Below are 13,638 nucleotides of genomic sequence, written 5' to 3'. Positions count from 1 at the left end.
CGTCAAGTAGGCTTTGCAGAATCAAAACAACTGAAATGCAGTGTACATTTCTCCTGAGCTGGTGGAATGATGTTACTTTAAAAATGATTTAAATAGTTGGGAAAAAAAGAAACATGAAAAAGATAGTGATTCTTATCAAAACCAGTTTTACTATTGTTTCGTTCTGGGAAAACAACATGATAGAAGTGCTTATTTTTCATCCTTCAAAACGAAGATTCAAATACATTTAATTTTACTGAGCATTCTCTCAGTCCCTATCTTGAATAAAACACATGCTTACAAAGAAAAAGTGTCCTCCCTATTCTCTGCCTCTTTAATACTTTCACCCTAAAAGAAAAGGATTCTGGTTTTAGGGGTGACAGAATTAGGACTTGGCCAGCTTGGTTCCCCTATATCCACTGGAATATGATAATGCCTTTCTTCCCCTTAATTTCTTTCTTTCCACACCACATTTTATTTTCCTGCCTCTTTTCCAACAAGGTTGAAGTACATGCAACCAAAATTAGAACCTCCCCTTTCTTACCAATAGTAAAACTAGGAAGTTGGACTTAAAGTGTTGTTTGTTCTTGTGCTCTTGGAAGAACTCCCAGTCTTTAAATTGATGGTGCAGCTGTTGATTGAAAACTATTCGAAAGATATATTCTGAAACTTGTCAGACAAGTCCATTGTAAGGGTTTCTAAAATGTTTACATCTAAGAAAAGACAAGCCTATTTACATCCATCAGAAACTAATAAAAGTAATTTGGATGTAAAATCAAAAGCTCAACCTCATTTCAACCCAGTACTGAATGACAGAAGTATCCTGTGATGACCAAATGCTTGGGCAATGTAGGGTGACCGTCATCAATGAGCCAAGACATCATCACATGCTCAGTCAGAGGCGGACTCCTCAAAGCAAGCCAGCTTTTCAGGGCAGAGATGGGCACAGGATGCTAGTGGCTTCTATCAACACCCAGATGATACGTGAGAAAGGGGGAAGTCTGCGGCCATAAATCTTTCAGAAACAAACTAAATCTGTGGTTTATCCTTAAGAAAAATGTAAGGCAAGGATGCAACAATATTATGGTCCAGGACAAAGAGCAAACTAGTAGTCAGATGTGGTTTGAGAGTCCTTGAACTATCAAGCTCCACAATCACTCTGATTATGGTACCCTTTTTCTGTGGAATTGAGTGTGTGGGCCTGATGGTGCCCACATGCCCATTTTTTCCAATATAACTTGATGATCTCCAAATGTCTTTCAGTTGTGATATAAATGTTTTAAAGATTGTTAAGTGTGGGCAGGACCTTCTTTCTCCCCTGTTGTACCCTCAAGTCTATTTATTTAATTTTTAATGATAGTTAAAATACGGTGATACTGATGCTTTTAAAAATCCTTAGAAGTAGGCCTTGATGAAAACAGCCATAACTAAAACTAAATTTAGGTCATATGCCAACCAATTCAAGTCAGAAAACAGTGTTTGGGTCAGGTTCCATAATGCAATTAGATAATACTGAAAATAAATCTTCACCTAAATAATAAGAACAGAAAAAACAAACAGATCTTACTAGAGTAAGAGTGGTAAGGAATTCAGGATTTGAATTTACTAGAAATTTCCTAAAAGACAAAGAGTTTGCTAAATTGAAAATCATTTGTAAATTACTATTTCACTCAAAATAATTGTGTAGCATTCACATCTTCATTTGTCTTGATGGTGGTGCAGATGACCAATTTAGATTTACATTGAACGTGTGTGAAATTAAATACTGCATCAATAGTATGATCATCAATGTGCATTTCTTTTTAATGGTATGGCAGAAGCATCTGGAAAGGCAAATATTTCCATAGGTTCCTTACAGTAATTGAGGATAGTATGTATCACATAAAGAAGTAAAGAGGGTCTTAAGCATTAGCTGCAAAGCCTGTTCCCCATCACACTCATAACAACGAGTTTACCACATCTTCATCTTTTCCTAACGGTTTCCCTAAAAACAAGAGTAAAATAAAATCCACAAATAAATGGCCAAAAGATTATGAGAAAATGTTGTTTTAAAGGCAAGATGTGAGTGTCAGGGGGAAAAAAAAAGTGCAAAGTAAAATTCACCAACTTTTCCACAAAGGATTTTCTGTTGTTTCTGTTGCAAAGGATAAGGATAAATAGGCCTTATCACTGTAGTAGTCCTTGAGGAGCTCCATTCTTAAAGCAGTCATTTTAGAATCTGTTGGTTAGATAAATATGATGTGATAGGACAATTCTGAGGCACTTTCCTCTTTAAAAATTCTTTTAAATTTGTTTAATACATTCTTAAGGGCTCACATTTGTATAATAGAAACGACTTTTTAAAAGAACGTACTATTCTTGAAACATTTGTTAACTTTGGCTGACGCTCTCAAAAGGCATTCTGTAGCAACCTACACTCTGGATTCCATAACTCAGTTTAATCTTCAGACACCCACTTGTGCCAGGGTCAGTGGAACAGAAAATTCTATTTATCAAAAACTGAATTTCCTGTTTTAAAAATGAGTACCATCTTTGATACTGTTTACTGAAAACTACTTATGGCTCACATGAACTGCTGTATTTGGCATTTACTGAAACTATCAGTAAACTCCAATATCATTCTAATTTAGAAAACGTTTAACATTTTTTGGTATGCACAAGAGTTCCAAACAGTGTGACCTTGTGATGTGAACGCTCTGTGTTCCACAGCACTCACTGGCTTCCAGAGGAGCTGCTGAGCAGCTGTCATGTTTCCCAACAGAACATGGTGTAATAGTCTCTTGCTCACCATGTTTATTTAATGGCACACTCCAAGTCTCAGGCATGCAGTCTGCTGAAATCTTCAACCATCATCATTTGCTGCTGTACATTTTTGCAATTCTCTACAGTTTAAGGATTTTGTTACTTATTTTAGTCTCTTAATAAATAAAAGCACACCATTTTACACTATTTGGGCCAAATTAATTTTATTATGCTCCATGATGAATTGCCACCAGTGCAACATCCTATTCACTATACATTAAAAAAAAAAAAAAAAAATTCACATACTAAACAAAATTTCAGTTGATAAATGGAAATGAATGATTGAAAATTTTTATGAATCTCATACATACAATATGTGGCTAGCTGAAATTGTCTATCACGTAGCATTTAAGATATAAAAAGCCTCATGCTAGTTTGTTAAATGCGAAGGCTACCAGACAATCATTTAGCTGGAGTATATATGAGAGGCTTTCAGACAATGTACAGGTATAGTGCTGCCCACAGTGCAGGATGGTGGAGGACTGAAACATGCAAACTTCTATCTTACTCAGTAAAGAAGATGTAGTTTTCATGGCTGGACTGAACTCCACAGCTGTTGTGTTTAAATCAATTGAAATTTAGACTTTGTGCAATCACGACAAAAGGTCTTTTTTTCTTTAAGAAAAAAGAATAAACTCAATTACCTTTGGCAAATTATATGCTCATCTTATGTGTTGTGTTTCCAGCTCCGAGAACTGATACCCTCTTCCCCTAAGAGACTCCGAATAAATACCTGTCATACCAAAGTTAGCTGGAAAATCCTGAATTCCTTGGTCAAAAGTTAAGAGACATCTTACACTGGCATTACTTTCCATTTCTAGGACACTTAAAATATTTTTTATAACGTCATAAAAAAGAAATGTTTAATGTTATTTATTTTTTCAGAACTGGAGGATTGAACCCAGCAGTACTTTACCACCAAGCTACATCCCAGATCTTTCTATTTTTGAGACAGGGTCTTGCTAAAGTTGCCATGGTTGGCCTCAAACTTGTGATCCTCCTGTCTCAGCCTCCCAAGTCATTGGGAATACAGGCTGAGCCACTGCACCAGATTTAATGTTAATTATTTAAAATAATTATAATGTCCTGGTTAACATTTGCACAATTTTCTGATTTTATTCGTTAGTAGCTGTCCAACCTCATCCATGCCTGACTCACTGAGCTAAAGCCACAATAAAAATGATAGTAAGCAGAAAAAGGTTTCTAGCAGCAAAGGGCACTGTTTTTACAAGAAACAAAAATCTAGAATCTTTCCCATGTGCTTAAATTACTCTCGCAAGGAAGGTAACATTCTTTGAATAACTTAACTATTTTACCGCACCATTTACTGCTTTCATCAACTAAACCTCTTAAATTATTTTTTATGATAACTAGATGCATGATCACTAGAGATTATGTGATAAACTTGTTAAAATTCAAGCCACATCTTGCAGGTCCAGCCTGTCAAGATCATGCCAATACTAAATTTTGGTCGAAACAATTCTAGATAGCATAATTTTTAGTTGGGTATCGTGACTATAGTAATGAAATACATTTGGAACTACATTCTGCTTATGACTCAATGTGAGAAAAATGTATTTAAATCCGATAATTTTCTACCTAAAATTCAAAGTAGGTAGGTATGATAATTAGCACTGTAAATATGAAATGACCACCTTCAGGTGGATTAGTATATTGTAAAGAGGCAAGGACACCCTCATTTTAACACACCATTTAGTATGCATAAACAAATGTGCAGGTTGTAAGGTTTTATTTTTTTAAAAAATCTATCAAATCAGAATCAGTTATGTGTTTCAAGAAAATTGACATTGGGACCACCAATCTTTTAAGAAAATGTAACCTTTCACCTGATATTTGATGAAAACCTTGAGAAATTACCAAAAGAAAAATATACAGTATGTTAGGTTCAGCATTACAGTACATACCTCTGCTAACTAATTTGATTTTTATGGTTGGTATTTTTAAAAACCTTAATCCATACAAATGAAAAATAGAATGACCAGAATTGTTCATGAAGAATGAAACTAGCCCCAAAGTCTCCAAACTCAAACTTAAATACCTCTTCAGAATAATACCAAAAATATTTTTTAGAGTTTTTTGTCAAAAAGCCTGTCACATTTGCTACAGCATAAACATAAGTGCAGTCAAGTACAGGTATGTAAGGAAGGGTTCCTTGTGGTTCCAGCCTGCAAACACCACCACTGTGCCAGGAATAGCAATACTGCTGTAACAGGCATCACCGATTTCCCCTACTGGTATCTCTGTAGAGATGTCATACAGAGCATATTGCTAAAACTTGAAAAATGGTGTCAGTGTAGTGATGTCTAGAGAACTGAGCAAGGTATTAACTTCAACATTCATATGTAGTATTGTACTCAAAATGAAGGGGCTAAAGAAACTAAGGTTTACATCACTTAAAAAAGAATGTAGTGCTATAATAGATTTTAATAAGAAAATTTAGGTACAGAAAAAGTAGGGTATGAAAATAGTGTTTTCCTTCTGGCATTATAACTAAATTACATTAAGGTTTTTGTCAGTCTCACATATAGTATTTAAACTCCCTTGTTGATGGAATGAAATATATTCACAAATCAAGTGAGCATCCTGGTGTAAACTTGTACACAGTAACAGGGAGTAGCTTTGTAGAGGATTATGACAAACCTTTACAGATTAAATGAGGTATTGCACAGATTAATTAAAAAAAAGCAAAAAAGGCAACAAAAATATACAGCAAATTGGTAGAACATTTACATGATAATTTTACAGAATCCATAGACAGAAAGTAGTGTTTAGTATTTCACCTTAAAAATATATATATATAATATATAGATCAGTCTTCCCATTCATCATCATCCTCAAAATCTTCTTCATCATCTTCATCTTCATCTTCATCTAGAGGAAAATCATCAAGACAATGAAAACATACATGCTACATAATTCTTAAATTATTTAACCTCTGAAACATAATCCATTTAATTTCTGGAGAAATTTAGTTAAGAAGATAGAGTTAAAAATTTAATGAAATATATCTAAACAGTGTGATGGTTAAACCAAAGATTAGAACAGAAGTTCCAAGATTTGGGTTCTGTCCCTTAATATCTATGGAACAAATTTCAACCTGTGTGTGATTTTTCCCTCTCTCCCTGTACTGGTAACAGAACATAGGATCTCATTCATGTGAGGTAAGAGTCTCACCATTCAGTTCTCCCCATCCCCAGCCTATCCAGTGTGTTTCTGAAAATGCAATATTACATTTGGGTTGGTCTTTTTGAATTTCAGGCTTGCATATCAAGAATTCAACTGCATATCAAGAATTCAACTTTGAGTTTGTGGATTCTCAAACTCAATACTTGTGAAATTTTTTCTCTCTCCCTAACCTGCTTCTCCATCTCCACTCCAGTCAGTTTCATCTCAATTAATGGCACCAATTCTCTTAGGTAATTGGGCCAAGAACCCAGAAATTCTTAATGATTCCTTTTTTGTTTCACCATCAATCAAGTCTACTCCTTCCCACCACTTCCAGGGCTACTCCCCACACCATCATAGTATCTTGCTAAGATTGTTGCAACTCTATAAAGTCCATTTGCAGAGCAAACATAGTGATACTATTTACATTCTAAATTTTAAAAATATCATGTTGCTACCCTTCTAAAGACCTCCTGTGGCCAAGCAGTGCCCTGAATAAAATCTGATGTGACTTCATTCTAAAAGACCCTACATGATTTCCCAGATATCATCTCTCACAGTTCTCCAAGCCTTTCTCATTATGCTCCTTTGATTCACTATTACTAGTAAGATGCTTCCTTTCTGTCCCTTAAACATGCCAACCTTATCCTTGCTTTAGAGCTTTTGAAGTAGCTCTTCTGTCTGTCTGAGTCTTCTTATTTTTGAGGACCCACTAAAACCCCAACTTCTTAGAGGGTATTTCTGACTATCCAACATAAAGTGTAACACTCCTCCACAATCAGTAACTGTCTTTCCTGTCTCACTTTCCTATAACACTACTGCCTGACATTCTTACACTGTTTATAGATTCATGGCCTTCACACTAGAATACAAGCTGTATGAAAGCCAGGACTTTGCCTGTCTTATTCATCACTGTACCCTCAACACCAGAACAGTGCTGCACAGAAGCCCCTCAATTGAACTTGTTGAATGAATAAGTATCCAGATGTTGTCAATTTCTAAAAGCACATTTCTACATTTTTATCAACTTGCCATAATAACTAACCTTTCAAGTTATATCACATACAACCCATAAAGGCCAAGTTGGCAATGTAAGATAGTACCTGAACACTTTCACTTGATAATAATAGACACTAAGAACTAGGAGTATGTGACATACATGTGGGCTAGATGTATAGATCTCTTTTTCTTTTATTCCATGTCCCCCATAAAATGGATTTTTTTAAAGGTCCTATAAAGGAATACTTAAGCTAGTATTAGAACTTGGAAATTAACAGAAGCCAGAAAGAAGCAAAGATACCTTTTCTTGGCTCCAAACTAAGTTACATCTTTAATGATGACGATGATAATTTATTTAAGTCTAAAAGCTCTAAATTGTTATAGAATGTATTTGCAAAGGATTTCAACTAACTTCATGTCACAACTTCTGTTTACTTTTCTAGTAATGGAAATAATTTGCTATCCAAAGTTTTTGCTATACAAGTTTCAAAACTTCACCTGGATAAAAGCAACAAGTATACCCAACTATGCTGGCACTGACAGAATGACCAAAGATAGAAATTTATCAGCTAATTGCTCCTCTTTGGGGAAAAGGAGGAAACAGCTAGTAATTCTATCTTCAGGTACTAGCATAGAAATAATAGTGAAAAGAAATGGGTCCAAATACAAAAAGTATGTTATATATTCATTATATGTACAATGTTTTAAGTTCATTACAACTTACATGACTAATATAAATGATTTAAAAAAAATAACTATAGGGAAGTATTTAACAAAACCCACAGATATCAAAAGAAAAAAAAAATGCTTTCTCCTGATCACCTATTATATAGCAACCTACCATTTGGCCCATCTGATGAGATGTGGACCTTTAATTTATCTCTTTGACACTGGCAGTTGTCAAAATTTTTCCTGAGCATCTTCCATATGAGGTTAACTTTTATATTTTCTTTTTCTATTTGGCCTGAATTGCATAGTGGTTAGTCAACTAAGTTTAAGCTGAACAGTTACAATTTTAAGAATTCTTAGTTCTTTTTATAATATTGTCAACATTAATTGTTTTTTCTTGAAAGAATAGATCAGCTAATATTTGGCCTATTGAACATTTGACCCAGATGATTAATCCTGTCCTCCTTCAAACATTTGTTTCACCTAGCTTCTAAATACTATGTTCTCTCTCAGACCTTATTAGACTTTTTCTTTTCTTTTGGCCTGGGCAGGGGGTATACTGGGGAATTGAACTCAGAGGCACTTTACCACTAAGCCACATCCCCAGACCTTTTTTTTCCTTCATTTTAAAATTTTTAAGACAGGGTCTCACTAATTTGCTTAGGGTGTCACTAAGTTGTTGAAGCTGGTCTCAAATTTGTGATCCTCCTGACTCAGTCTCCCATGTTGCTGGGATACAGGCCTGTACCACCATGCCCAACTAGATCTTTTCTTCTCCACATTCACTTTGCTAATCTCAACCAGTTCCATAAACTTCAATAACATGTATCTATGTACAGTCTATTGACATGCAAATTTATGTTCACAAGACCTTGTCCATGAATTCTAGACTTATAACCAAATCAACATTTAAATTTGAATTTTTACTAAGTATTTCAGATACAAAGTGTAGAAAACCCAAATTCCTAATCTTTCCTTAACTTGCTCCTTTGTTAAGGAAATTCCACATTTCAACCTGTTCAGGTCAAAAAACCTGGAGTTATCCTTCACTACTCTTTCCTAAAAACCTCACTTCTGATCTATCAGCAAGTCTAGTGATCTCCACATTCAAAATACAACTAACCATTTCTGATTAGTACAATAACTCAGGTTCAAACCTCCATCATCTCTTGCTTGGATCACTGCCACTCCTCTGATAGCTTCCCATTACATTCAAAATAAAAGCCAATGGTCTTTAAAGCATTACTAATGGTAACCTATTTTATTCTTTACTTCTCTCTCTTGTTCCCCCAGTATCGACCTCAGCTCTTGCTGTTCTTTCCATCTCATACTTTTCCTGTTTTTTTTTTTATTTTTTTAATAAAACATGTTTTACTCCTTGAATTCCTTCCAGGTTTTTCACAAATGTCACCTCAGTTCATTCTATTCCAAAATGAGCCTCCCTCCCAAAGCCTGTAACTCCCTCTCCGTTTTCTGCTATATATTTTCTAATTTGTTTTATGTATTTCTGTGGTCTCTCTCACTAGAAAGCTTATTTAATGAAGGCAGGGGATTTTATTGTCTTGTTATAATTTTAATATTACTCTTCAACAAATATTGATGAAATAAATTATATATATATTTATATAATAAATATTCTCATTAAAGGAAAACAAATGTTGCTCAAGGATCTTAAGATAGCCATATCCTTATAGAGAAAAAAAGAAAAGGAAAAGAAGATTTACTGAGCACCTACTATGTGCTAGAGGTAATCTGCTGGTTACATATTATTTTATTTAATTCTCACCATCAATCATTTCATAGGTGAATTCTCTCCATGTAACAAAGAAGAAAAATAAAATGACAAAGTATGCTTTTTTGGGGGTGGTACTTATTGGGGATTGAACCCAGGGGTGCTCTACTACTCAGCTACATCCCTAGCTCTTTTTATTTTTTATTTAGAGATAGCATCTCCCTCGATTGCCCAGGCTGGCCTCAAACTCTCAGTCCCCCTGCCTCAGTCTCTAAAGTAACTGAGATTATAGGCATGTCTCAAAAAAGTATTCTTTAACAACTCCAGAACCTGTAGAACATTCCTAATTTTCCAATGCTGTGAGATCAGAAAAACTTTCTTATGTCATCAAAATATAACAGGAATGAGATCTAGAAATCCCAAGCCTTGTCTAGAGGTTGCTTGATAATCAGATTCTATTAGTATTTCTCAGTACAGGAAATAAAATTACCACTTGTCCAAAGCTGTTTTTACACTTTACAGCTATGGTTGGTATGCTAGCATCCATAAAGTTTCAGATAGACTAATCACAGGGGTGACATTTTATTTAATTACAGCCTAGAATCCATATTAGTTAATTATTCATTAGCAGAGAAAAGCTAACAAAGACAGTCATAAAAACTAAAATTTCAGAATTCTGAACGATCAAATTTTTACTCTCTCTCTCACATGCACAAACACACAAACATATGCAAGATACCTGAAGAATGAATGGCTTTGCTCCTTTTCTGCATCACTTCCATCAATGCACCCACAATTCCTGAAGTGGGTGCAGGTGTTGGTGGTGCAGACTCCTGGCCATCAGACACCTTGGAATACAAAATGAGTAAGACTCAACTGTAAATCCTTAGCAAAGAATCTGTCTTCAGAATATCTTACTTTCTTAGTAGCAACTCTTTATCTTGAGAAAATTAAAAAGCAAGCAAGCAAATTTTCAAGCCCAGGCAGGATTAGCTAAATTAAGAAGAAACTGCAGCCTTCAAAGAATTATGCAGGAACTATCGCCTCCTTTGTAATGTATAAACCATCAATGTCCTGCCCCACCAAATGGCTGTATTTAGATACAAATCAAATTCTTTACTAAATAATACTTATCCACATGGCTGGGTAATTTCTGCACTTCCAGCACACAAGTCTGAGATGATAAAACTTCAACACTATTATTAAAGGATATTATTTTATAAACCTGGGCAATATTTAGATTCCTAACGTTGTTTGGTGGAAACCACACTGAAGATATCTAAGAGCGACTTAACATTCTCTGAGAAAAATTCACCTTTATACCTTTGCATGTCATATTTATAACTCACACTACATAATTAGAGTTAATATGGTATATTTCAAAATGAACCTCCCTACTCATAGCACAGGAGATCAGCTAAGAAGCTTTCAAACTGTATCTGTCTCACAAGGCAAATAACTATTACTAGTATAAATTACTTCTATTTCCTTTAAACTACATTCAGGAAATAAAACAAAAGAAACACCTAAGACTTTTATTAAAAACTCATTTATTCACAAGCCAGTTCATGCAAAATTATCCCTATTTCCAACATTCATACTAAAAAAGGGGAAACATATTTAGTTGAAAACATTTACAATTTATGACATACTTCTCTAAGTACTAAAATGAGATAAATATTTTTTTACATATTAACTTATTAATTTTGTTAATTCTGTCTCTGAACTTCCATTACCCATTGGTATAATATTGGTGAAAAGATAAACCAGCATAGATAAACTAAAATAATCACAAGTTTTTAATCATATATTTTTATTTATTTGAAATTTTAAATCATTTTCCAAAGAAAAATATTTTTCCAAATATTAAAAAAAAAACATTTTTCTAAAGAAAAAACTCTTATTTTATGAAGACAAATTTTTTCTTCTTTTTTTTTTGGTAATTCTTCCACGAACTACTTTTCTTTCTGGGATAAACACCACTGTGTTCTCTAAAAAATATTCCATGTAGTCACCCATAAGATATAGACTCATTCATAAGCACTTAAGTTCAGAGGCTATATATAAAATATTAGTAGTAGTATAGCAGCAGTCCACAAACAGAAAATCTGAGTTTGAGGGTTTGGTATTTCTGCATGAGGCTCTCAAAGGATATAATAGCAGCCAGGACCACCTTTAAGTGATTAGGTAATGTAAGGCAGAAAACACTAGGTAGGAGTGCAACACTGTCATCAGTGTATAAAAATAAACCTTTATACCATATCAAGTATATTCATTTATTTATATACTATCTATGGCAGCTTTTATGGTACAACAGCAGATTTGGGCACTTGTAACAAAAGACCATATGGCCCATAAGTCTAAATACTTACAATCTGGTTCGTTATAGAAAAGTTTGTGAACTTCTAGAGCATTAAATGATCTAAAGGATAAGATGATCATCTTGTCCAAAAGTTATTGGTCTTCACTGTCAGAAATTCTACTATAACTCTTTCAGTTTTGTTTGTTTGTTTGTTTTTTTTTTTTTGGTGTGGCTTTACTACTTTAAAACATGGAATCATTAGACTATGATTTAATTTTCATAAAGTTACTGGTTTGGATTTACCAAGGTAACTGCAATTGGTAAATTTCCCACACTTTAATAATGACTCTTTAAAAAAGTACCTTTTTATTTAAAAATCAAGTATAGAATAATGAATTGTAAACATACTATAAAATTCCACTTTACGTTTCAGAATAGGTAATCATACCAGTGAATGTTTTGGAAGGAACTAATTGGGAAGAGGCATAGGAACTTCCTGGGGTGTGGAATGTTCTACATTTTGATGTAGAAGTACAGGCTATACAGCTATAGGAATTTTTTATCTAAAAAATTTGTTACATGTCATTGTATGTAAAGATATTTAAAAATTTATAGGGTTAAAAATTATAAATTAGAGCAAGAGAAAAAAGACTAACGAACTTTTTAAAGAAATCTTATAAATTACTTTAAAATTCTATTGCGATCAATGACCTAAGATGAAAGGGCAGATTACTTACAGATTTCAGTTGAATACCCTGTCGTATCTGGTCTAAAAGCGCATCCCTTCCAGAGCAGGACACTGGTCGACTGTTCTGTTCCACTTTTTTTAGCTGAGCACCCTCTCTGATTTGATCTAAAAGGGCTGCTTTGCTTCCTGCAGGAGTTGGAACTTGATGGTCCCCATCAGAAGGGAGGCCAGGGGGAGGTGGTGGCCCTGGTGGAGGTGGAGGTGGAGGTGGTGGGGGTGGTGTCGCTGATCCTACCACTGATAGAGGTGGAGGTGGTGGTGGAGGCCCAGAAGGTGCTGAAGAGGGAAGGGCTGGAGGTGGAGGAGGATACACCCTGTTTGGTGGTGGTGGAGGGACGACCACACCTGGCCTGGAAGGAGGTGGTGGTGGAGGTGCAGCTGTGGGAGCTCTTGAAGGTGGTGGGGGAGGAGCACCTCTTCCCCTGGCAGGAGGAGGAGGAGGGCCTGAGCTATGTGGAGGGGGAGGAGGAGGTGGTGGTCCTCCCCTTGATGGTGGTGGAGGTGGTGGTGCTGAAATAAAAAAAAAACATAAAAACAAGATCACTTTCCTGTTGTTTCTTGAAAAATATCAGTGAAAAAACCAGAATTTAGTGTTTAGGAATCAATACCAGTTATGAAGGTAAGAATAATAAACATTTTTCTACTTTCTATAATAACAGAAATATAAAAATAAAGTTCACTTAATAAGCACTTTTACATTTTAATAAAAATTAACAAATAACTTCTTTTCAAATATCAATTACTTTTATTTTTTAAATTTAATTCAATGTTTATAGTTTATTTATTAGAATTTATTAATATTAATCTGATCTAAATTCCAAATATGATGCTTTTCCTTTAAAATGTAATCCTTTGTTGTCTAATTTACATGTACTAGTATTTTATGATATAATGTCCTACATTGCCTAAAGAAATTCTAGCAGTTCTAACAATGAAACAAAGGGGGACTAGTTGCTCAATCAAAATGTTAATTACATACTTAGGAGACAAAAAGTGATTAACAAATTAACTGAGTTCCTATTAACTGTAAAATGAAACTATAGTCAATCATTAAAAGTGACCATTATTCTGATAGTAATGATCTTTACATTCTCCTTCAACTTAAATGACAATGTTAAGATAAAATAAGAAAACGAATCTAAAAGTACAGTGACATCAGACTCTACTGGAGAATGTGAATAACACCTTGAAGTGTTAGATTTTATTTTTATTACATTTCTG

General features: G+C 34.4%; 1 protein-coding gene across 2 annotated transcripts in view; it reads right to left on the bottom strand.

Moving 5' to 3' along the window:
- Nucleotides 1-2,928: 2,928 nt before the first annotated feature.
- WASL (WASP like actin nucleation promoting factor) overlaps nt 2,929-13,638 on the bottom strand; it is a 75,403-nt gene continuing 64,693 nt past the window's right edge. For both annotated transcript variants that reach the window (XM_079149850.1, XM_079149851.1), the window contains 3 exons: nt 12,407-12,927; nt 10,107-10,215; nt 2,929-5,673 (listed from right to left, as the gene is read on the bottom strand). In XM_079149850.1, the coding sequence (XP_079005976.1) occupies nt 5,612-5,673; nt 10,107-10,215; nt 12,407-12,927 (692 nt within the window). In that variant the 3' untranslated portion in view covers nt 2,929-5,611. The remainder of the gene's footprint in view (nt 5,674-10,106; nt 10,216-12,406; nt 12,928-13,638) is intronic.

The sequence above is a fragment of the Sciurus vulgaris genome, assembly GCF_902686455.1.
Source record: "Sciurus vulgaris genome assembly, chromosome: 8".
Lineage (NCBI taxonomy): Eukaryota > Metazoa > Chordata > Mammalia > Rodentia > Sciuridae > Sciurus > Sciurus vulgaris.
This window is presented reverse-complemented; position numbering and strand designations above follow the sequence as displayed.